Source organism: Cavia porcellus, unplaced genomic scaffold (assembly GCF_034190915.1).
Source record: "Cavia porcellus strain 051 isolate PalLab524CR breed Dunkin Hartley unplaced genomic scaffold, mCavPor4.1 scaffold_17, whole genome shotgun sequence".
In the NCBI taxonomy this organism is placed as follows: domain Eukaryota; kingdom Metazoa; phylum Chordata; class Mammalia; order Rodentia; family Caviidae; genus Cavia; species Cavia porcellus.
The window spans coordinates 5810017-5836776 of NW_026947500.1; the positions used below are offsets into that span (position 1 = coordinate 5810017).

The following is a 26760-nucleotide window of genomic DNA, read 5'->3' on the forward strand; positions in this document are numbered from 1 at the left end:
TTTACTTTTTCTGTAAATGATTAGAAAAAATGAAAAGCCAAGAATAGGCAAGGAATTCCTGAAAAAGAATCTATTGGGAAGATTGACTCCGTCTGATATCAAGACATATTATAAAACTATTCTGCATAGGATTGTATGGTTTTGGCGGTGCAGTAGACAGGTAATTATATGAGTCAAACAGAGAACAATAATTATCATGTTCATACATAGAAACTGATATTGACAGACCCAACATTAAAATCAACAGCAAAATATTCAATAAGATTAAATCAAGATAATTGGTTATCCAATGATGTAAAATGATAGTAACAGATTTCTACCTCAGACCATATATAAAAATTAATTATTATACCATTAGGTCAAAATTTGAAAGACAAAAGGAAATTATAAAACTTTTATAGACAATACAGAACACTATTTTAATACCTTGGGATGGGAGAAGATTTCTTAAAACTCATACAGTTCAAATCATAACAGAATTTGATTAATTTGACTGCAATAATGCCAGATTCTTAGGTTTGCTGTCACCAAATGATGGTATGAAAAATGTTTTCACAAATTAGAAGAAATTGCATGCAATAGTTATTGCTATAAATTATAATATACAGAACTCATAAGGAACCGAAGAGTGATAAAAAACAACCATCTAATAAAAACGTGCAAAAAATAAAGATACAAAGAAGCTAACACCTTTGGCTAAAAAATGATTAAAACCACAAAATAAATGTATTAGGAATGCTCATTAGCAATCAATAAATGCAAATAAGAACAAGCCAGCACTATCTCAAACTCAGCCAAATGACAAATATGAAGTTTGACAGTACTAATTATAGGAATCCAAATCTTAATACAAAATTAAGATCAAATTTTAATTTCGCTCCTTAGAAGCAAGGTAATCTTTGGCAAGTTATTTAAATGCAAGCTACAATTTCTTCTACAAAATGAGTTATAACTACTTTGCAATCATGAGAAACAAAGACAATGCATAACAAGCAACTGCTATAAATTTATTTATTTTTATTTTATGTTAAAGAGAAAAAAACAGAAAAGAAAAACAAAAAAAACCCCATATAAACAACAACTACAAGGACAACAAAAAACCCAAAACAGTAACAATATAGACTTTCAAAACAAGACAATAGGAATTTAACAATGGTTGTAATATTGCATATTGTTACCTTCAAAGTAGTTGCTTAGATTGCCAGAGATAGACATGCAAAATTGATCCAGTTATATGAATATTAACTTATTTTCTGAGAACTAAAAGAATTAGTGCTGGGGCTGGGGATTTAGCTCAGCGGCATAAGCGCCTGCCTTGCAAGCAGGCAGTCGTGAGTTCAATCCCTGGTAGCGATAAAAATGAAAAAGACAAAAAAAAAAAAAAAAAGAATTAGTGCTATAATGATTTTAGCTATTTTATGTATATATAAACAAATTTATAGTTTTTTCCTTTTTCCTTCCTTCTTTTCTCCTTTTCCCTATCCCAGTTATTTTTTCCCCTTTGAGCATTTTTTTACCCTTTCACAACATCTATTGTAAATTTTGTATCTAATTTACTCTTTCAGTTTCTTATACTAGCGAGATGATATGGTATTTACATATGTGAGTCTGATTTATTTCACTTATGAATATGGTTTCAAGTCTCATCCATTAACCTATAAAAACCTTGAAGTGATTCTTCTTTATAGGTTAGTAGTACTCCACTGTATAAAAATATCGTATCTTTTTTTATCCATTCCTTGGTTGATGGGTATTTGGGTTGTTTCCTAGATTTGGCTGTTATATACTGTGCTGCTAAGAACATGGATGCACATATGTCACGGGGGTATGATGTTTTAATTCTTCTGGGAAAATACAAGGGTAATATCTGGATCAAATGGGATCTCTAAGCCTAGTTTTTTGAGGAAACTTCACACTGATTTCCACAGTGGTTGTACCAACCTACACTGCCAACAGTGGAGGAGTGTTGTTCTGTTTTTCCCACATCACCTCCAGCATTAGTTATTGGTTGATTTCTTGTTCTTGGCCATTGTTTCTGGAGATGGAATCTCAGCATTGTTTTAATTTGCACTTCTCTAATGACCAATGATGCTGAACATTTTTCATATATTTATTTGCCATTTGTATCTCTTCCTCCAAGATGTGTGTACTCATTTCAGATGCCCATTTTTGGAATGAATCTTTGAATTTTAAGAACTCGATCTTTTTAAAATCTTTATATGTTCTAGATAGAAGTTCTTTGTCTTGGGGAGAGTTGACTAAGATTTTTTCCCCCAATTCATAGGTTTTCTTTTCACTCTTGGAGATTTCCTTTGACATGTTAAAAATTTTTAATAAGATGAGATCCCCGTTGTTGACAGGGAAATATTTCTCATGCAGTTTGACTTTTGTTCCTGAACACTTCACTTACCCCTATATCTTCAAGATTTCTACCTGCTTTGTCTTCCAGTAGATTTAGTATTTCTGCTTTAATATTTATATTTTTGATCCATTTTTACTTCAGTTTAGTGTATGGTGATATATGCAGATCTAGTTTTAGTTGTTGGCACATAGAAATCCAGTTTTTCCAGCACCACTTATTAAAGAGGCTGTCTTTCTTTCAGAGAATATGTTTGGTCCCTTGGTTGAAGATAAGGTAATAAAGTGGCTGAGTGTGTTTGTAGTTGTAGTTATGTCTTCTAATCTACTCCATTGATCTCCATCTGTTTTTTTTTTCTGCCAGTACCATGCTGATTTTATCACAGTAGTGTAATTTCAGTGAAATTAAATGGAAAGCAATTCTCCCTAATTCATTCCTGGAAGGAAGTATTACCCTAATCCCCCAACCAGAGAAAGAACCAACCAAAAAAGAGAACTACAGGCCAATTTCCCTGATGAACATGGATGCAAACATTCTCAGTAAAATACTAGCAAACTAAATCTAGTGAATCATTAAGAAGATTATATACCACAACCAAGTGGGATTCATCCCAGGAATGCAAGGATGGTTCACCATACACAAATCAATAAATGCAATGCACCATATCAATAGAGCCAAAGACAAGAATTACATGATCCTATCAATAGATGCAGAAAAAGCTTTTGATAAAATCCAACACTCATTCATGATAAAACCCTGTAGAAAATTGGATATATGATCTTTACCTCAATCTGACAAAAGCTAAATATGATAAATCAACAACTAACAGCTTACTAAATGGACAAAAACTGAAACCTTTCAACCTAAAATCAGAAATAAGACAAGGATTCCACTATAAGCACTCCTATTCCTTATAGTTCTGGAAACACTAGCCAGAGCAGTTAGATAAGAAAGAGAGAAATACAAGGAATAAAGATATGAAAGGAAGAAGTTAAATTATCATTATTTGCAAATGACATGATACTATATATAGAAGACCCTCAAAATTTCACTGAAAGATTTCTAAATCTAATAGCCAAATTCAGCAATGTAACTAGATACCAAGTCAACATTCAAAAATCAATAATATTTCTGTACATGAACAACAAACTCACTGAGAGAGAAATAAGGGAAACCACACCCTTTACAATAGCATCCAAAAAAAAATATTTAGGAATCAGTCTAAAGATCTGTACATTGAATATTACATTACTCTGAAAAAAGAAATTTAAGACAAATTCAGAAAATGGAAAGACACTCCTTGTTAATGGAGAGAAAGAACAAACATTGTGAAAATGGCCATTCTCCCACAATTGTTTTACATACTTAATGGAATTGCAATCAAAACACCATTACCATACCTTACAGATCTAGAGAAATCACTCCTAAACTTCGTATGGAACCAGAAGAGACCCAGAATAGCAAAGGAAATTCTGAGCAACAAAAGCAAGGCAGGAGGTATCACAATTCCTATTTTAATTTTATTTTAAAGAAAATAAAATAAAATAAAACATGGTGTTCTAAAATAAAAATGGTGTTCTAAAACACCATTTAGAACAGAACAATGAAAGCAATACAGGACTTCAGAATAAGATAATAGGAAATCAACGATGGCTACCATAATGTCTCTTGTTTCTTTAAAATAGCTATCCATATCATCAGAAATAATAAAGTCAAACAAAACAATACAGAATAAAACTAAACTTAACAAAATAATGAAATGATACAGAAATTCAAAACAGGATAATAGAAAATTAATAATGGTTATTTTTTGGTTATTATTACCTGTTCTTTTCAGATGTTTCCTCCCCATCATCTTCACAACACCAATTCTACATTTTAGAATGCACTAACTCCTTCAGTTTTTTATGTTAGGTAGATTACACAATGTTCACCCAGGTGAGTCTGAACCATTTCACCCATGAGCATGATCTCAAATTGCATCCATTTACTTACAAGGGCCTTGAGATTATCCTTTTTTATAGCTGAGGAGCTTTCCATTGCATTAAAAACCATATCTTTCTTTATTCATTCTGTGGTTGATGGGAAAACTACCCCTGATTTTTTCTGGTTTCCTGTTACATGAAACATTGCTTTTTCTCCTTTGACTTTTGGTGTATGAATTTCCTTTTGAATTAAATGTGTTTCGTGTATATATCCTATTGATGGATCTTGGTTCCTGATCCACTCTCCCTGTGTTTCTTTTTGCTGGTGAATTGAGGCCAGCTACATTAATAGTTAAAGCTGGTATGGATTCGCTCATCTCTGCTATGCTATCCTCCTGCTGTTGGTTGCCACATTTCCGCTCCATTCAGTTGTTGCCTGCTCTGCTTGGTGATCACCAAGTGAGAAGTTGGTGATCCTTCATGTTTGAGAAGTTTTTTGCTATTCTTTATGTCTCTCTCCAGAATATCCTTCAGCACTCTTTGTAGGGTTGGCTTCATGGTCATGAATTCCTTTAGTTGTTCATTATCATGAAAATATCTTATTTTTCCATCAATTTTCAAAGATAGTTTTACAGGGTACCTCAAACTGGGTTGGAAGCTGTTTTCTTTCAGGATTTAAAACACTTCAAGTTCTTCTTGACTTGATGGTTTGCGTTGAGAAGTCTGCCATGATTCTGGTGGGTTTCCTTTATAGGTGATCTATTTCTTTTCTCTAACAGCCTTTAATATTCTTTTCTTGTGCTGCATTTCTAAGGTCCTGATTATTATAATTTTTTTTTAATTTTTAAGGTAGTAAAACACAACAGAACAAGATAGGACAAAGCCAGTTGAGACAATGCAGTGAAATTGGTACAGAAAGTCACAGCAGGTTACCAAGGTAACAGTAAAAGGTACCATAGTATATCTCATTATCTTTACAATAGTTGTCCTTTCAATCAGGTATAGCAAAATCAAACCAAATACAGGACACTATAGAACTTATCAAAACAGAATATTGAATAGACCAATACAATTAATCAGAACAAAGCAAAAACAGTGATAACAATATTTGCCTTCAAAGAGATGATAGAAGGAAATTCCCCATATTTGCTATGTTGCATATGGTAAACCTCCCAAGGGATGCTCAGACCTTTGGCTCCCATTTGCTAATGGGGGCGGATGGGATGTTTGATTCTTGGCCTGCATACCAGTAGGCTCATGGCTGCTTATCAAGGAGGCAAGTGGGTTGCTTTGTTTCCCAGTGCCCTAAGTTCTAACATGGCACAGATCTCGGGAAACACTGGCAGGTTCTCCCCCTTGTGCATCCACTGCTTGCTCAAGCCATGACTGCTTACCAGGGAGGTGAGTGGGTTGCTTTGTTTCCTAGTGCCCTAAGTTCCAACATGGTATGGATCTCAGGAAATGCTGGCTGGTTCTCCCCCTGGGGTGCTCACTGCTTGCTGGAACCACAGCTTGACCTTGATTATTATATATCTGGATGTATTTGTATTTTGATTATGGCTGTTTGGAGTCCAACATGCCTCACTTATCTGTATGCCATGTTTGAGAAGTTTTTTGCTATTACTCCTATAAAGTCTTTTAATGACCTTTGTGTTGACCTTTGCTTTTTTAGCTGATGCCTGTCAGTCTTAAATTTTTTTCTTTGCCTTGTCTTGCAGCTGCTGAATGTTATTTCCTGATTGGTTTTTGTTTGTTTGTTTGTTTTATTTATTTATTTTTTTTTTTGGTACTGGGGATCAAACTCATTGGCACTTGCCTGGCAGGCACTTTTCCTGCTGAGCTAAACCACCAACCCTTCTTTATTATTTTTAAGAGATCTTTCCTTTCATGATTGCTAGCTGCAATCCCGTCTTCAAGGTCTGAAAGTCTAAGCCTCTTTCAAGCAGTTTTGTCGGATTTTGATGGAGTTTTTAATTTCCTGGATATCACTTTGAATCTGTTTCATGCATTGTAATTCCTCCTTATATTGTTTATTCAAGGGTTCCATTACATTTCTATGCTCCTCTTTTTTATCTGTCTTTTTTAGATATGCTTAACAATTCTTTTATTATGAATTCATTGTGATTTCTTTTACCTGAGATATTATTTCTTACTTGATTACTCAAGTTGTTTCTTTAATTCAGTTGCTATCATTTCAGAGATTTCAGGTGTGTGACTTCCATTTATTCCATGTCTGTATCTCCCCGACTTATGTGTGGGTTGGAGGTCTGAGATTGCATTTTGCTCCTTAACTTTGACGTTTTCCTGAGATCTTCCTGACAAGCTGCTCGTGGAGTCCCAGGCATTTCCTGAATTGGCTGCCCCTCCACTGTGCAGGAGAATAGGACAGGCCCTTGGATTTCTCCAAACCCAGGTTCCCAGGGAGGCAGTGAGGTGTGGGGCAGGCTTCTCCAGACCTACATGACCACCCCAAGGCTTCTCTGATGGCCGTGGGTGTGTGGTGGTAGGGCCACTTCTCTTGGCTTGTATGGCTACACTAGGATATCCCTGATGTTAAGAGAAACTAAGGGTATGTTTGTCTGATCTTCCTATCCTGTGCTGGCTGGCCACATGAAGCAAGTGTCCCAATGGCATTAGATGTGTTGTGGTGGGTTTGGCTGTTTCTCCTGCCTGCTCTGGTTGCCTTAAGAAAGCCAACTGATATAAAATTTTCAGTATAATACAGGGGGTCATAGATAATGGCTGCTAAAACTGATGTAAATGGAATTGTAGCTAGGAATGAAATATTCATACCAAAGTTTCATTGAACAGAATTCACTGAATTAATATAATAGGGCAATAGACATCTTTTTCAAAACTTGAAATAGCAGCTGTGGAAATGGGAACAATAACTATGTTTACCATGTGGCAGGCACTGAGTTTAGTGTTTTAGGAGCATTATTTCATTTAATTTTCATCATTACTACTTTGTAACATATTATTCTTGTTTACATTTTATGGTAGAGGAAATTGAAAGTCAAAGAACTTAATTAATTTGCCCAAGGTCACATAGAACCAGTCATTTATAGCTCTGGGAGTGAAACACCATTTTCTCTGGCTTGACCATAATTTTTCAGTATAGGTGACTTCTTAGCAGACAGATTCAGAAACAGCACTTTTGTCTTACAAGCAATCTTCACAATTAGTGATATTCAGTTTAATTTATGTGCATAACAGTGTGATGAATTTATGTCAGCATGAAAACATTGGTAAGGCATTTCTGTCAGAGTTCTTGACAGTGTGCTATTAGGATTTTGGCGTATTCTTGGCTGTTTTTGACTGAAATGAACAAAAGGGAAAAGGAAATATTTGGAACCATATCAGTTGACCTGAATTATCTTCATTCTCTATTTGAATTTCCACCTTCCTATCTTGGACAACTCCAAACTCTCCATGAAGAACTGAAATACTACTCAAATGAAACATTATCCTAAAAGTTTTAATTCATACATGAAATTATTAAAAACATAATCTTACTCCTTTTAATTTTTTATACTAGTCAGAATCTTGCTTTTCAAACCTCTAAATTAAGAGTTGGACTTCCAAAAACATTGACTTTCAGAGTAACACAGAACTTAGTAGTCTTGTGGTAAACTATCCTGCCTAAGTGACTGATTGAAATATTTGGTTTCAATGTTGGTTTCAAATGTTTGGTTTCATTTTCTCTTGAGGTAGTGTCATCTGTCTTCAAAGAACTCTAATGATTAGCAACAACAGTTGCAAAGATAATAGCTCATTTTTATTGGAGTTCATGATGTGCCAAGTACTGTGCTAAGTGGTTGATATAAATTGTCTCATCCATCCTCATAATAACCTCTGTGACACAGATGCTATTACTACCTCCAATTTACAGATTGAAAACATAGAAGTTTAAATATATTCATCATATTTTTTGCACCAGTAGATGAAACTCTAATTCACTTTGTAACAGATAGAAAACAGCAAAGAACTCTCAGAGTTAAACCCTAATTGCTTTGGGTTAAAAATTTCTGCTTGTAATTGGTTCTCAGTATTTTACTTTTTTACAGAATATAAAAGAAAATGGACAATTTGATTGAATGGGAGAAGGAAAGGAATTATTATTTATTTTTTCACAAATAAAACATGGTATTTTGGTGCCTGTCCATTTTATTTTATATGTAGCTTTCTTTGTTCAGAACCATTTTTTTTTAAAAAGATGGAAGGTTGGGTTGATAGCAAATGAAAAACATCACTTTGTGCACTCCACTCCAGTTTTATAGGCCGATGTTATGGCTTGTCTCTAGATGTCCCCTTAAGCTTCATGCAGTCATGATTTTTGGAGGGGGCTGGATTTAAAGTGTGTGATACTGGGATCAGCAATGTGATGCTGCAACTGATTCAGAGTGAGATGCTGTGATTAAGTGTAAGTGCTACCAATCCCAAGGGTAGCCTTGGTAAAATATAAGAGACAGAAAGAGGATTTCTGGGTTCACTTGTCACATGCTTCTTAATCATTGTTTTGCTGTCTTTCTGCCTTCTACCTGCCATGAACTGCTTCTTGCTTGTGATGCCGCCCTGACATGCTATCTGCTCTGGATCCAGTTAATTATGAACTATAAACCCTTCTTCCTTTAAATCTGCATGTCAGGTATTTTATTTCAGCAATGAGAAAAGTAACTATGACAACAAACATTTGCAGACTACAGTCCAAGAACTTTGCTTTAATAAACCATTTAAAAAATGTTTAAAAGTAACGTTAATACAAGATAATAATGCATGCAATTCAACATAAAAAAGGAGCAAAAACAATTATCATTATAAGCATCATCACAGGGTGGAAGAATTTACAAAGTCAATCAATGTTTGTTTTTCTCTAATAAATTTATGGATGGCCATATCAATAGTCTGAGTTTTTAAAAAAATCTTTCTGTATTTTTAGGGAGAAGATTATGTATCCTTGCAATAATTTACTTATAATTTAGAACACAAAAGATTCTGGAAAGTAGAAAGAAAATGTGTAAATAGGAAGGCGAAGAAAAGCCTAATTTTTAAAAAGACAGCATGCTTTCCTTTAGCCACCTGCTGTCACTGAAATCTAAAATTGAGCACTCTTTGTTATAAGATTAGGTGTTTGTAATTCTCCAATTTTAAATCTCTGAGACAAAAGATATGGCTATGAACTTGAAGCTTTATTATATTTTGATGTTCAGGCCTTCCCTTGATATTGCAAACACTGTATCTTTTCTAGTACCAAGAAACTGGATGAACTGGGGTTTAAAAGTGAGATATTTGACTTAAGCCATGGGAAAAGACAAAATTTGTCTCTATTAGTGTCAATTTTAGATATCCTACAACAAGATGCAACGTTTTTGCAATGCTTATGTTAGGATTCACAGCTTTGTGATATATGGAGAACAGGAAAGTCACTTAATGGTAGAATTATCATGTTCATCCTTCAGCATAGACTATTCCAAAACACAATCTTCCAACATTAAACAGGACCAAAGGCAGGCTACACTAAAGTTTCTTTGAAAATGGTGAAGTATGCCCAGTAAAGTGAAAGATCTTTTAGTCAGATGGTCAGTTTAAGAATGAAAATTAGTTTTCAGGTTTCATCTAATCTATTTCTAGCTATAGATTGGAACTTTTAAGACAAAATGTGATGTGTTTTTTGCGTCTTGCATGAAGAAGAAATAGATTTGACTCCAGTTTTTGAATCAAAACTAGTTTAAATAAACTCCTAATGCTACTATCATCTCTTCAGAATCATTTGGAGTCTATCTGTTGGACTAGTCTCCTCCCTTTCAAGATGCCTAAGGATCATTTAAGAATCACAGAGTTCCATAACACTGCAAAAGCTGCAACAGCCTTCCCTGCTTGCTCTTGTAATACCACTCTTGACTGACTGCTTGTCTACTGAAATGTCACTTTTATTTTACTAGATTCTGAACACTCCAATTTACTTCTGAATCATTCCTTTGTAGACTGTGATTTATATATGCATTATCTCCAGCAAGACTAACTTTGAAGAAAAGAATGAGAAGAAAGAAAAGGAAGGAGAGGAGAAAGAAAAAACATCCATAATATCACAACTTCCTGCCAGCTGTCAAGAAACCCACTGACTCCCACCTATGCTAACTTCTAATGTCCAGCTGGTCAATGGACGTGGCCATGCATTAATGCATCTTAAAGCATGTTACTTAATTTGGCTTAATCAAGACATCAGGCTTTGCAAAAAGAGAAACAAGTCCTGTAGACCCTGCCACCTAAATGGAACCCAAACACTAGATGCATGTCATCAAAAAAATTTATACACTAAAATTTCACACTTGAGCACAACTGATAATTTCTAAAAAATGTTATTCAAGAAATTTGGCATTTGAGGCTTTCATTGTACACTCATGCAGACAGAGATTTCCTGGAAATTCAAATAATCTAAGTAGCATTGAAATAAAAAAAGCAAATGTGCTTACCAATCAGTTAACAATGGAATTATGAAGGAGGATCCAGGGCATATAGATTGCATGAGATGCATTAATGGATCACAGTACAGGGGAAGATTATATTGGGGAGTTACACTAATCCTGATGTTACAAACTCTTCCAAGGAAAACATTTTGGAGAAAGAAAAAAAAAAGGACTAATGTAATGGGTTAATGTATTTTGTGTTGTAACAGGATATTTTACAAAAAGCAGAGATTTGTTTTCTGTAGTCTGGAGGCTGTAAAATCCAAGGCTGAAGGTCTCAATACTGGCAAGGTCCTCCTTGGCAGACCATGACATGGAAACCAGAAGGCAGAGGATGAGAGCATGGACTCTCTTACCTGTGGCTGGACACAGAGACTGGGAAGTGGAGGGAGTTAAGCTAATTTTTTATGAAGAGTCTACTGCAACGATTAACTAACCCACAGTTGTGATAATGGCATTAATCTATTCTTGAGGGCTCTGCCTGAGTGATCTAATCACGGCTTCCAGGTTCTAACTGTTCCATCTCTCAACACTATTTCATCGGGAATAAAGTTTCCAACACATAGCTTTCATGTTTCATTGGACACATTCAAACCATAGCCTGAAGAAGGACAGGAGTGGCGGGCAGCTGAAATGAGAAAACAGGAGTAAACAAAAAGACACTGTTGGAGGCCAGGAGGGAGAGAGGCAAAGCTGTCAGTTAGCCAAGAGGGAAAGAAGTCTCAGCACAGAAACAGGAAACTGGTCCATCTTTGTAGTATTTTACCACTTCGCCGTTTTTGTCCTAAGAGACACATGTCATAGAAAGTAACTTTGAAATTGAGTGCAACATTTAGTTCATTATTTTATGATGCAAAGATAAAACATTAGACTACCTATCTTATTATTTAATCTGTTTCTTACAATGTTGCATATGTTATATGTCATATAATATGGGTGTTACAACGAATATCGGACTGGTAGTGAATTAGTTAAATCTATTCAGTTGAATTCAACAAGATACATTTTTTTCCCTGCGGTAAAGTCTTCGCTCTAAGTGATTTAGTGCAAAATTTGATGTGGGCTTGCTAGTGAGAGAAAGTTCTGCCTCTGCCCTTGAGCAGTTAAAAGTCAGCATTCATTTAAAGTTATAACGGGTTTGTTGATTCAGCCTGTGTATCTAGTACTGCAGACCACAGCCATTTGTAGGTTCAGAGTGGATTCATTTCATGATGAATTTGTAAAATGACCAATTAGTCAAATTTATAAAAATGCTCCTTTACAAAAGTTAGCTTATTTTTAAGTCTTGGGGAAACGTATGGCTATGTTACAGATGGATGTGAAGGGGCTCAGGCCCCTGGAGTCCCAAGCACTAAAGCTTTTCCCTGTTTCATAGTCTTCCCCAGTGCAGGCTCCTCAGCTCAGACCACGTAAGGTGCTTACTACATTCTCTGTATTTAGGCTTTTGTACTTTCAAGAGACAAAGCAGAGAGCTATTCAATGGTCTCACTAAATTTGAATAGTCACAATTGCTATAAATAGTTAAAAATGCATTTCATTAAAGAGATAAATTTAGTCACTTAATATGAACTGGGAAAAAATCCTAAAAATAACATGTTAAAAACAGGAACTCACTTTTAAAATATTAGATATATCAATAAAAGCTATTAAAACTATTTTTCATATTATTTATGTAAAACATTGACCTACTTTGTAATCTCTCTTTATAACAGAATGTCCTTTTAAAATATTTATTTTATGCTTTTGTAAAGTTATCATTGCATTTATTTTACGAATGATAGGCTCTAATATGACGCTTCCTGGATACATGTAATGTGCTTTGACCGTGTCCACCCTCCCTGATTCCCTCTCGTGCCCTCTTTCCCTTGGCAGCAGCCCTTCTTCAGTTTTCATGTCTTAGTCCCCTTCGCCCCACTATTCCACATCTGAGAGATATGCTATTTGTGTTTCTGAGCCTGGCATTTTTGCTTAACATTTTGTCCTCTAGTTCTATCCATTTTGCTGCAAATGACAGGATTTAATTCTTCATAGCTGAATAAAACTCCTTTGTGTGTATTTACATTTTCTTTATCCATTTATCTGTTGATGGGCTTGTAGGCTAATTCCATATCTTAGCTACTGTGAATAGTGCCTCTATAAACGTGGGCATCTCTTTTGTATGTTCACTTTATTTCTGTTGAATATGCGCTGAGGAGTGGTATAGCTGGATCATATGGTTGTTCTATTTTTAGCTTTTGAGCATCACCATACAGGCTGTTCTAATCTGCATTTCTATCAACAGTGTATGAGGGTTCCTTTTCCTCACATCCTTGCCAGAATTTGTTAATTTTTTTCCCTTCATAATAGATCTTCTGCCTGGGGTGAGATGAAATCTCAACGTGGTTTTGATTTACACTTCTTTTATGACTGACGATGTTGAACACAATTTCATATTGTGTCTATCCAGATCATTTGCCTGTTTATTGATTGGATTATTTTGGTGCTACATTTTTTGAATTCTTTATATGTTCTGCATATTAACCTGTGACCAGCGAATAAAGGGCAAGATTTGTTTCCATTATGTAGACTTTTTTTCACTGTGATGTTTCCTTTGCTATGCAGATGATTTTAATTTGATGTAATTACATTTGTCAATTTCTGCTATTATTTCCTAAGCTATTGTAGTGTGATATAAACTGTTGAACTTTCAAATTAGAATTTTGGTTGTATTCACAAGAATAATTATAGAATATAAGAACATAGAATAATTATCACGCACACAAAGAAGATGTTCATGAGAATAAACCATTCTATGATTTAAATACTCTTAGAACACTGAAAATTCTGTAATGTTAAAACATACATGCATAAGAAAATGTATTCATATTAAGTATATTAATTATGGCTTTCTTAAATTTTTATTGAACTTTAAAATCTGATGAGTTCTGCAAATTGGTCATTTGGAGAACTGATTTTTCTGTGAATTATTTTTTCATGAATAGCACTATTTCTACTTTCTAAAGATGACACCGTGTTTGGAAAAACCAAAATAATTATCTTCATTTAAAAGCAAAAGAAATTCCTGGAAACTTCTGACATTTCCTCTCCTTCCACCTTCACAATATCTATTGTACATTTTGAATCCCACCAACTTCTTCAGTTTTTCTGTGATTTCTTAAAAGATCTACAGTACTAAGCCTACATTGCTACATAGTGACATTAGATGGATTTGAGTCCTGGCCATTGCCTTTGGAAACATCCCTGGGAGGTACCCATGTGGCCAGTGACTTGTAGTTCATAGAACACATTTTTATCTTATAATTGAGCTACTACATACATCATGTGCCAGGATTTGTTAAGCCTTTCGGTATACTATTCCTTCTAGAATTTCCTATCTAGTTCACTAACTCATGAATGATGGACAAAGAGGTTTCATTGAATCTACTTCTTTACTTTTATTTACTGTGGACAGTATGGACTTAACTAAAGATTCTTTACAATGTCATTGTCTTTTTTTTTTTTTTTGTCCTATGACTTCATTGTGGTGATATCTTGCTATCACATGATCATCAAACTATTTGCATACCCTTATCTTTCAACCAGGATTAATAATTTAATGTAACAGCTTCTTAGTGCTAAACTGAATGTTTATCAACTACAAGCCAACTCAGACACATAAACTAGCTAAGTTAACTCATAAGCCTCTAACTAGTGCTTGGTACATTCTGAGCTGTGAGGTAGTTATTGGGCATCTGGAGATAAAGACATTAAAACCATTCATGCTGTCAAGAATCATCAGGTCTCTACACAGAACGGTCTTGAATTTTCTTTTATGTTTCTGTATATTTTTCTCATATTACTTTTCTCATAAAGACAATGTCAAATGTTCTCTGTGTGTGTGTGTGTGTGTGTGTGTGTGTTCATGTACATATGTGTGTGTTTGGGCAGGGTGTCAGCTTTGAAGAAAGGTATTCTACATCTATACTGATATTTTTATATGCCTAGAAACAGGGAGATGTTAAAGAACTACTTGCTATTTCAGGTAAGAACTCACAGGTGGCCGATTCTTGGGGGAATGAACTTGGAGTTGTGATTACAGCAACCTTAATTCAGTTTTGTAGTAGAAAATGTGATTTCATTGATTTGATCGGTGCCAGCTACCTCTTCAAAGGTGACCAGCATTCTTGTAGCGCCTAATGCACTATATGATATCTCTAATTTTATTTAACTTCTAATGTCAGTGCATTCTTGTTCTTTCTTCCAGTAAAATGTTACTAAAAGTATATTAACATGTAAAATGAAAGCTCTGTCTATTGTAAACCTTGTTGATATCTTTCATTTAGCTACAGGGATTAGTGTTTCCTCCAGTCTCCCCAGTTGAGAGCTCTTAGGATCCTGTTTTGGGGACCTTTCTGATCTATTAAACGAGGAAACCCTTTGTAGTTGAAGGTGGTTAGGTTCAGATAGCCTCAGCATTAAAACTTCCCAGGGCCTGCTAATATTTTGGAAGAGAAACTGAGTGTTACACTTTTTGGGGAATGTTGTTATTTTAAAAACAAAAAAGAATAAAAATGATAAAGAATTTTAAAAAAGAAATAGGAAATTAATACTAGTTGATATATTTTTTATATTGTTATCTTGAAAGTAGTTGTTCAGATCACAAGATTTAGGTATGAAAAAAATGATCAATCAGATAATGAAAACACAACTATTCTTTTTGGTGAACAGATGTTAGTAGTATAGTTATGAATCTTGTATATATTTACATAATACTTATATATAATATATATATATGTATATATATAATATTTTCCCTTCTTTCTTTTCTCGTTTCCCTTATCCCAGTTGTTCGTTCCTTTGGAGGGCTTTCTTCCCCTTTCATTTTCACAATATCTCTTGCACAGTTTGGATCTTATTTACTTGTATTTTTACACTAGGGAGACAATACAGTATTTATACATGGAATTCTGGTTTATTTCACTTATGAGTATGGTCTCTAGTTGTATTCATTTACCTTAGGCTTTTAAAAAAAGCCTCAAGTTTATCCTTTTTTATAGCTGAGGAATACTCCGTTGTATAAAAATATCACATTTTTTAAAATCTATTCCACAGTTGATGAGCATTTTGGTTGTTTCCAAGATTTTTATAAAAGTATCTCTAAGTCAGATAATAATGGAATTATTTTGTATTTAATGTTACTGTCAACCCCAGAAGCATGACTTCTTGACATAGAGGAAATGACATTGGTGTGTTGACTTTACCAATATGCTTTAAAATAATTTGCTTGTAAAAGTTCTGAATTTTGAAGAAAATTTCTCAAATATTCAAGACATTGATTGATTACAATCAATTGATATTAGAAATATCAGAAACACTGAGCTAACAGACACTAAGATATTCATGTTCTCAGTTCATAGTATCTTTTCCCTTGAATGGTAGAAGAGAGGACATAAAATAGTCAGTCTAAAATACAGTGAGTATTTAAATTAAAAATATTATTACAGGACAGGACTTGTGGCCATTAATATCCCTCCCCAAAATACACACCCTTCAGCTTAAATCATCATTCTTGCCACCTTCTGAAGCAATTCTGGAAATTCTCTTCAAGTATATTTTATAAACTATGCTAAAAAATAAGGTGAATGCTGTGTCTGTACGCCATCCAGTGGAAAGGCAGGCTCATAAAAACATGGTGTGTCCTTATCCACCCATTCACCTGGCCTGGCACTATGCAACTGCTTAGCTCTGCCCCCAAAGTCAAAAAATGACCATGAAAGGTAAACATTTTGCATCAGTTCAGGACACTGAGGGCGTGAAGGGGCAACCAAAGCTATCCATCTAAGAGGACTTTCAGAGCTGCTTCAGAAAGTGGCAAGAATGTATATTTTGAAGCAAAGGGGAGAATTTTGAGGTGAGTCAAGAGCAATATGTTTTTTACTGTACCAAATTTTTAGATAATTGCCTACATACCATATTTTTAATGACACCTTGTATATTTTATACTGAGGGCTGTAATTGCCAAGGAAACCAAAATGAAAAACACTTGTATCTTATAGTAATAATATCTACTTCTCTGTTGGAGTCCACACCGATATAGCTAACAATTATCAAGGAGTTCCTCAAGGAATATTGCCAAGTGAGTCAACAACTGATAGTTAAAGATGAATCTGGTTTACTGCATGGAGATAAAAAGAATAATATAATGACCAGTGATGATTACATGTGGCAACTATTAACATATTCCTAATTTTTAATTTCTTATTTTTTGTTTTGTTTTAAAATTGTAAGAGATTTTTGTCCCATTTTGATTCAGAAATTTATGCTTGATATAATTTTGTTATAGCCAATGATTTTCTGGTAACGATCTTTTCTTGATATGTGGATTTGTAGCATTTTCCAATTTACAAATTTTCCTGGTATAATTTATTCCTAATTTTCAAATATAGTTATTTATAATTTACATCTGATTTCTCCTACAGTTTAACAATTAGGTGCCTCCAATTCCCCAAATATTTAACCATCTGTTCTTTAGAGACTGTATAAGAACACTGTTAGCAGTTTTTTTACTAGTTGCAATTTAGGTCTGAAGTTGTGTCTAAGTTTCTATTGATGCTTTGATTAGATCCAAGTATTAGTAAACTACCTCTTTTGAAATTCTATCTTGTGGATAACTGTTAGCTGTTTATACTGATCACAACTTATTGTTAATGACCTTTACAAAAACTCTCTTTTTGAACTGTGGGACAGAAAGATGCTTATTATCATCTCTTAATTTTCTCTCACAGTTAGAAAAAGTGTATGGATAGAAAAAAACCATAGGAATGATTCAGTGGAGAAAAATAAAAAGTAGGAGGAGTTACGTGCTAGGACATTAGGTAAACACACTGAAGAAATAGTGTAGATGAAATGGAATGCAAAAAACATGATAAAGACCTATTATAATTTTTCAAAGTGGATAGTTAACATGCGTCTAACAAGAGGCACCATTTGGCCAAACACAGTAGTTGGGATTAACTGTGCCTTTCGTGTCCATGTTTTGAATTTAGGCGATTCTTAGAACCATCTTACACAAAGGGAACCTGTGTGAACATCATATTGTCATTTTTTTATTCTCCACTTAAACTCTTGCTTTCAATCTCAAAAATATTTATAAATGTTCTAGAGACAGTAACCCCTGGTAGCCTAGGAACCCCATCCCTATTACTGCAGATGTATGATTAGGAGTTGTGTTCAAACTAAATCTTAAAACTACCCAGATTTTATTATTAAATTGCTAGAGTGATGATATGGAGAAGTAGCAGGTTTCTCTATTGAGGAAGATTAGGGAGCTTGTTTGCGAGATTTGTCAAAAGAAAAGGAATTGGGCATAACAAGGCTGACCTTGGAATTAAGAGTTGGTTCCTTGTAGCACTGAGGAGGGTACAAGATCCTTGTAAATCTTTGCCATAAGTTTGGGTTCTGATTCCTTCTAAGCACATTGGTGTCCAAGAGGCAATACTGTGATATTTTTCTGACAGCCCTTTGTGTTATATAACTGATAGAGGCTCATTTCTGTGATTAGATTTCATCTCCAAAACTCAAGTCACAGAACTGTATTATTACAATCTGAACTGGGAATGTCCTCAAGAGTAAGAAGTCAAGTTCATTTCTATTATCTATGGAAGTTTTCCGATCATTGTTAGTGACCTTGTGGCTGGAAAGTTGGAATTTTGCTAAGAGCTATGAACATGAAATAGCTTTAATTAAAAAAAAGATAGTCAATAATTGTTGGCTTGACATTTATAAGACAATAATTTGGGTAAAATTATATTCCAAGAGAGAAATGGAAAGTTCTCTTATGCTATTACCAGAATCTGAGAATAAAATTAATTTAACTTTAAATAAATCTTCACAAAGTTGTAACAAACATACCGGGCAGCTTCTGAATATCTCTCCAGACATCTAAACACTGTAGCTTGACGAAGATGGTTTCGGAAATAGGCTGGGTTTAAAACAATGCTCCTGTAAAAAGATAAAAGAAATGCAAATGTTGTTAGGCTTTTAAAAGATAATTACCAGAAGTGTATAGAAATGAAATCGCATTCAATTTTATATGCTACTTTAAAAGATACTAATGAATGAAGCCCTTTATTTCTTCCTGTAATTGTCAGTTAAGGCAAATAAACAAGCATTATTAAAAAAAAAGAAATTAACTTTGCATCGTAAAATAACTTTATAATACTGATACTTTTAGAGATCTGATAATAAAGAATTCAAATCCAACTTAGATATAAGACACGGTGCTATTTTATTTGCCTGTGCTAATAAATCAGGCAAAACTCATAGTTTATATATGGTATATCTATTTTTAATGAAAGAGGAGATCATTAACAGTTTAATTTCAGTTAAAAGACAGGAACTGCAACATGCTGTATGTTTTCCCCCAGCTGGATCATGTAGTGTTAGGAAGAAGCCCTGTACAATAGGATAAAGCAGCGGTCTTGATTTTGCCCATTTGGGTAAGAGCCTTTCTTTGGGCCTCCTCTGTTTTTTGACTAAAATTACAAGGTTTGCCTTGTAGAGGCAGAGAGGATGAATGTATCCACCTTTGTCGTCTGACTTTTCCCATGTCTCCTGGAGTTCTGGAGTATATTCAAATCCAGATGAGACGATGATCACTCTCCTGCTGTCTTCTTCCCCTAGAGATAAACTGGTAGACGTCTCGTTCCTAACTTCCTTAAGAGCCTATTCAGTTGGGCACTGTTCCTGCATTTGATGATCAGGTAAACTAGACAGATGCAGTCCATCGCACAGCATCAGCTGGAAATTGGGATGCTCTTTTAGTGAAAATTTCAGTGTAGCTTCTACTGTGCTTATTGATATGGGATTCCAAGTTAGCAAGCCTACATGAGATTACTAAATAACATCCTGTATTCCTGTTTTTGCAAGCTGATGAGAATCACTTGAAATTAGTTCACTATTGAAGTAAGTGGTTCTTGGCTTCTTTTATTTTTTATTTTGAGAAGTGCACAGAGGTTTTTGAGAATCAGATGATAACCATGAATCGCCACCCAGAAAAGTGCCCATAAATACAGTTGCCTAACTTTGGGGAACCTATGAGATCCCTTCAAGGCTAGTCATAAACTCTGGGTTAAAAAATTACATGCAAACTAAAATAATTCTACTCCCAGAAACACTGCTTTTAAAAAGGCAAAACTGGGAAAAACATCTCTTTGTTCCATGAAGAACTGTAGAATAATATGATGACATGGATTATTTATATAATTTAGTGTACTTTAAACACAAATAAGCAGAAACCAGAGAGGTTAAGACAACTTTCTAAAAGCATGCTAGTTAGTTGAAGAGTTATTTTAAGTTTGTGTTACAAATTGGTCGGATGCTTTCCATAAGCATCTCTAGCCTGAGAACTATATCTTGTCACTGTATTATAAATTGTTGCTTTTCCTTTGAGGACTTCTGAATTACAAGGGTATAAGTTAATGAGATTTTGCTGTACTCTATGACTAATGATTTGTGCAAACAATAAAGCAAACAACAACAACAACTCCATTCATCCCCTAAGAATATAGGTCATTTGTTTTGATGAATTCTGACTAAAATGCTGGAGATTTAAAAACTATCACGTGGGCAATTTTAATATGAAGTAGATATAAAAATATTAATGTCTGCCACTCCTACATTTTATTAGTTCAGAAAAAAGTATCTTTCTGAAATGTGTTTATATATTTTATCTCTATAAAACTCATCTTATAAAAGCAAGCCAGAGTGGTTAAGATCAGAGTTCGGTTAAAGGCCCAGGTTTTCCAGTTTGGGCCAAAACCTTTTCTTCCATTTCATAACTCACTCTCTCCTCTCACTGTATAATCATTCATTCAGTTAAGAAAATTTAGTATGTACCTATGCACATGACAGAGTAAAGGCCTTAATGAAGAGATATTTCTGGACGTCAACGTCTTTTTGCCTATGATGTAGTATTTTGGCTTTGCTAAGCTATTTTCCAGACTCGATCTTTTGCCAAAAATGGATTAAGCTGGAAAAAGGATGAGGCAGTGACCTAGAATACTGAGAGAAAAGGTAAAAAGAAGAAAAAAGAGGGAGATGGGAAAGGAGGCCTCAAAGTGGCTTTGGATGTGGGTCAAGGAGATTTTTTTTTTTGTGGCTAGTGAGGGTTGGTGAGGTGATCATTATAGGAATCATTTCAATATGACTTTTTTAAATAATAGAATTCATGTATGCCTATAAGCCCAGCAATTGGGAGAGAGAGGCAGGGGCTCACCGTGAATTTAAGCCAGCCTGAGCTACAAAAGCAAGTTCAAGGCCATTTTTGAACTATGAAGTGAGACCTTGTCTGAATAAAAAGTGGGGGTGGGGGGGCTGAGGCAAGAGGAGGATCACTGTGAGTTTGAGACCAGCCTGGGCTACGTAAGTAAGTTAAAAAAATAGAATTTAAAATTAGCTTGTGAACTACGAGTTTCATTATTAGACTGGACTAGGTTTATTTTGCTTTTGCAGTACTAGAGATTGAACTCAGGGAATCACACATGCTAGGCAAATGGTCTACCACTAAGCTATTTCCCCAGACCATTTTACTTAAATTTGAAACTCACTAAGTTGCTCAGCTTGGGCTTGAACTTTCCTCTCAACTTCTGGGTTGCTGGGATTACAGGCATGTGGTAGTTCACCTGGCTTCACGTGGGTTCTTTAAGTTGTCACAGCACCCTGCACTGAAACGAGTCCCAAAGTTGTAAGAGAGACCCAAAGAACTCCAGACCAAGTCTCCACCCTGAAAGTGACATTATAAAGGAGTGTTTGCAAGTTTTGGATGAGATTTATACCTGCTCCTCTTTTGACTCATAAAAACTGTAGTTTTCATTGAGTGTTTATAATATGCCCCTGTGAGATATTTGGCAAGCCAGTGCTAGTTATAAGTGTAAAGCTTAGTTTTCACACTTTTATTAATTTATTGATGTTTGCAAAACCGATGTATCCTTTTAAATATGTGTTTTAGATCATGTGTAACTTGTAGAGGAAACGATGATTTACCTTTTACAAAGTTCCTAATTGTTTATCATTCAATGCTATTTGGAGGAGATGCTGAAAGCAATCTGTGATCAAAATGGACAATTTCACTGGGCTACAGTAGGAAAAATCTGTAATTGTAATCAGAGGGAGGTTTCTGTGCTGATTAGTTGGATTTTATCACAGAGAAAATAACTTTGATTTAGCTATGCTGATAGGGCTTTGGTAAAAAACTAGAATCATGTTAGACAGGGTGGCTAAATTATAACAGTGATAGAATTTTTGCGAGAAGAGAGTTAGTGTCAGTAACGGGCAATATTGCTCACTTGGTTGATTAGCCCATTATAAGACAATGAGATCATGTGCAAAAGAACCCTAATAAGACATATCAATTTACTTTTTAAATCAATTTATAACTGTTTGTGTGTCTTATGGTTCAAATGATTTTTCTTTGTGGATGCTCTAAGTTTCATCTTTTTTATTTAAGTTCACATAGCTTTATGTGTGTGCACGCTTGATCGGTTAAGTTTGAAGTTTATAAAATAACGAGGTAGGATGTAGAGCGATTTCAGTACTGTCCCAGACTTCCTAACTCACTGTCAGGCTACTCACCCTTCTCCCAGTGATGTGCCATGTGCTAAGTTCATCTGCACACCTGGGTCCACACCTGGACTTTTAGACTCACTCTTTTAATCTGTCTACTTCAGTGGCTGAATAGGTCTTAATTATTGTTAATTTACAATTCATTTTAATGTTTGTAAAGAAAGTAACTGCCTAATGTTCTCTTTGTGAAAAATTGGTTAACTAATATGGAAAGTTTTTTCCTCCTGATGAACTTTATAATCTTTATTTAAGTTGCAAAAACATTATTTGATGGGTTTCACTGGTGCTAAACTAAAGGTAATAGATTAAGTAAAAACAATAGACATTTCATACTATTTTCTTCACACCCAGAAATGGGACATTACTCTTCTTCAGTTAAATATTCTTTTATGTTTCTCAATAGTATATTAATCCTTCAACTTTTTAAACATAGAATTTTTGCAAATGTATTATTGGTTCTTAAGTTTAAAAATTATACATGAGATTAGAGTATGTATACATTGTACGTACACACATATATAAGTATGTATCATAATATATCTACACACAGACTACACATAATATGCCTTACTATTCACAATTAGCAATACCACCTAAGATTATACTAGACATCCAAAGTACCAATTCCTTTCTAAAAACTTACTGAATCTGCATTTTAAAGGGATCCTAGGAGTATCTGTGTTCATATTAACATTTAAGAATCACTGCATATAGAAGGAGATTTTATTCTGTTTCTTTGTTTCTTATTGCTGGAATTTAGATACGTATGTTAAAAGCTTTTAGTTTTTATACTTTTGTTATCAAGAAGTTAGTTCTGTTTAGTTGCAAATACTGATGCTTGATTACTGCTTCTCAATATTCACATCTATTTTTCTTCTCTTAACTCCATATGCTGATTTAAATAAATGGGAAGATTCTAGGAATACTTCAATACCACTGAAATTTAGGATTATACATCAATTTGAGAAAAATTACAAATATATCTGCATTATTATTTTCAAAGAGTTATCAGAAATATTTACATTTTCAAATGTCTTTCAAAGTAATGAAAATAACCATCAAGAATTTGTTCTGTCATATTTTGTGATAATAAATTAGAAGAATGGCTAATTTTTTAGAAGTGTAAAAATGATTAAAAAGAATATTAAAGCCAAAGTGCAGGAAAGTGAATAATAAAAACTACAATCTAGACAAGAAGTGAACAAACATAAAATAACTAAATCTGTATTTTCTTAGTTTTAAAACTTAGTCTTTTAAAAATCATAGAGTGATTTTTATAAAACTTTGCTCTAAAATTGAATTTTCAGGAATTTAAATTTTGCTAATTTTTCAACCAAATCAATCTTAAATTTATCTATTAATTCTGTTTTGCTTTCATTTGTACTGTTATACAGTATCCCTGATATCCATGGAGAATTGATTCCAGGACCCATGCAAATACCAAAATCTGTGATGTTTAATACCTCAGATGAAATGCTATTATTTGCATTTAACCTATGTACTTTTAATACCTGCACTAATAATATCTGGTACAATGCAAAATGCTGTGTAAATACTTTCACTATATTATACTTTTCAGTGAATAGTGAATAAAGTCTGTATATGTTAAGTAGAGAAAAAAATTAAAAATATTTTCTATCTTGTTGGATTCACTGATGGAACCAATAAGTATAGAGGGTGGACCGGTACTTATTAATCAAATTTCATCCCATCTGCAATCCATTTTCTCTTATTTTATTCTAGACAAAGAAATTTTTTTTACTGATTAATGTTTTACTGATTTTAGTTTTAGCCATACTGGGAATGACAGAGTAGGTTTTGTTCTGCCTATAGTTGTTTCCTCTAGTCATTAATTATCTTCAAAATATCACACGGAGTATATACTGCATGCATTCATGTGCAAGCCTTCTTTTACTGGCTTTTGAGGTTCATCCATAGTGCCACATGTATTAATTTGTTTCTTTTTACAAATTCTTTTAAATTATTAATGTATTCCGCAGTGTTTTTACTCATTCATCAACACATGAACACTCAGGTTGTTTCTGTTGATAGACATCACAAATAAAGCTGTTGTAAGTATCTGTGAACAAGATATTCAATAAGTCTTTCCTCTTGGGAAAATATCTGGAATGAGAATGTCAGGTCCTATGTGAAGTGTATGTTTAACTTTATAAGAAATTGTTAAACATTTTTCCAAAACAGCTATAGCTATAGTATTCTGTACCCTTGCCAGGATTTGGTGGTAGCGGCAGGGGAGGGGAGTAAAATAAGTAAGTTGCCACATGGATATGTACCACTTCCCTCAAATGAATAATTATTTATATATTGCAAACACATGTTAATATAATCTATCTTTCTATAAATTATTTGAACTGAGTTTGTTTATCATATGCAGTAAAGACTTTTTAATTGAGCTGGTGAATCTATAATTTTCCCTCATTTTGTTTTTCTTCCTATAATTGTTTGGATTCAGAAATCTTTTACTTGTCTGTTTAAGTTTTAGAAAATTGTATGTCAGTGGCTGAAATTACCTACTGAGATTGTGATAAATCTACATATAAATTTAAGGAGTATTGATATTCTAACAATACTAAACCTTCTAATTGTTGATTAGAAGATACATTTGATTGATTAGAAGGTACATTTCTCCTTAACTTAGGATTTACTTAAATTTCTCTTCAATACTTGTAGTTTTAAGTATGAAAAAAAGTTGTATTAACTTTATTAGATTTATTCCAAATTGGTATATTTTGCTATGTAATTGGCAATAATTTTAAAATTTTGATTTCTCATCCTTTGTTGCTAATTTACAGAAACATGATACCTTACAGATACCTGAATGTTAACCTTATAATTTGTGATCTCTTATTAAACTCAGTTAAATAGCTCTTCCAATGATATTGTAGGATTTTCTATGAGTTATTACATCTTCTTCAAATAAAGAAGTTACTTCATTATTTCCAATCCATGATTTTTATTTTCTTTGGTTCCTTTTCTTTTCGTCTTTTTAGAAACTCGGATACTTGTTTTTGTTGCTGCTGTTTTGATTTAATCTCTCTCTCCCTTTCTTTTTTTGTACTGGGGATTGAACTCATGACCTTGTGCTTGCCAGGCAGGCACTTAGGCCACTGAGCTAAATCCCCAACCCCTATTTTATTCTCTTAAGGTTTTCTGAGCATTAGACTGGAACTTTGTTGTTTTCTCATTGATTTGGGAAATTCTTGCCTATCATCTCTGTCTCCTGCATGCCTTTTCATCTCTCTTCCCCTTCTGGACTGTTTCTCCATAGCAGCCAAACTGTACTGAATGTATGATTGTTTGTGTAGCAGAGAATTTTCTTCTCCTGCCCGTTGGCACTGGAATCCCTCTTAGTGTCTTTGCCAGACCTCAGTGAGGGTACTGTTACCTCCCCGGTACGGATGGTTCATGCTTTGCTTCTTTCAATGGCAATGGAGGCAGGGAGTTTCCTGCCTTTTGCTTAGCAGCTGTTGCACTTCTCCATCAGAAGCCCTGGGTTTCTGCCTCGGCGTGGTGAGCCAGTGTTTGCTATCACTTTCCAATGGTTTAAAGTTCCAGCTGTAGGTGAGATTAGGAAAGCACCTTCTTACTTAGATAAGCAAGATATCTAAGTCCTGTTCCCTTTACCTGTTTGTTCATTAGCAAAGGGATGCCTAACATTACTCTCCTAATAAGGTGCTAGGCTTTTAAAACGAAATAGTTGTTCAGTCTTGAGAATGTCAGAAAAATAATACATTTTAATTTCAACAAACCATAATATACCTGTAAAAAAGATGGCATTTATGGTGGGTAGGAACATCACTCAGATTCTAGGTAGCTGAATAAGTAACACTATGGAAGTAGGGTCTGGGTTAATAAGATAAAAGGGATTTCATGGCTTGTCTTAACCTTTTTTATGAACAGTGTTTCCATTAGTGATTAGATTAAGAAATTGAAATGAAGTCTATGGAATTTTCCAGCAGCACAAATTTTACCTACACATGAATAAACATAACTGATGACAAAATTCAAAATGATCTGGACTGATTAGAAAACGCAAAGCTTGTAGTATAGATTTAAAACATCAGTGTTAACAAATTTGTTCAAGGAGAAAATTGTGTGACAATATAATGTGACAATATAACAGTTATAAAAATTGTACAAAAATTTCATGTTAAATCAATAGAAGATAATGTTTACAAATAATAAGTACTGTTTTCACTGAATTGTTCCTATCTGTATAATCTTTTGGCATTCATCCATAGGTCTGAGCATTAGATATAAGCATCATCACTGTATTGAAGTGTGTCTAGAATGTCCAGCTGGCCAGGAAAACAAAGTGAGTGTAGAATGAAGTCAACATGTTTAGATAATAAAATAATATTAATCAGAGATGTAGTAAGTACTTTTA

General features: G+C 34.1%; 1 protein-coding gene across 1 annotated transcript in view; it reads right to left on the reverse strand.

Moving 5' to 3' along the window:
• The window catches only part of Spata16 (spermatogenesis associated 16), a 232622-nt gene that overhangs the window by 108585 nt on the left and 97277 nt on the right, over positions 1-26760 (reverse strand). The window contains exon 4 of the mRNA XM_003467560.2: positions 18642-18731. Within this exon, the coding sequence (XP_003467608.1) occupies positions 18642-18731 (90 nt within the window). The remainder of the gene's footprint in view (positions 1-18641; positions 18732-26760) is intronic.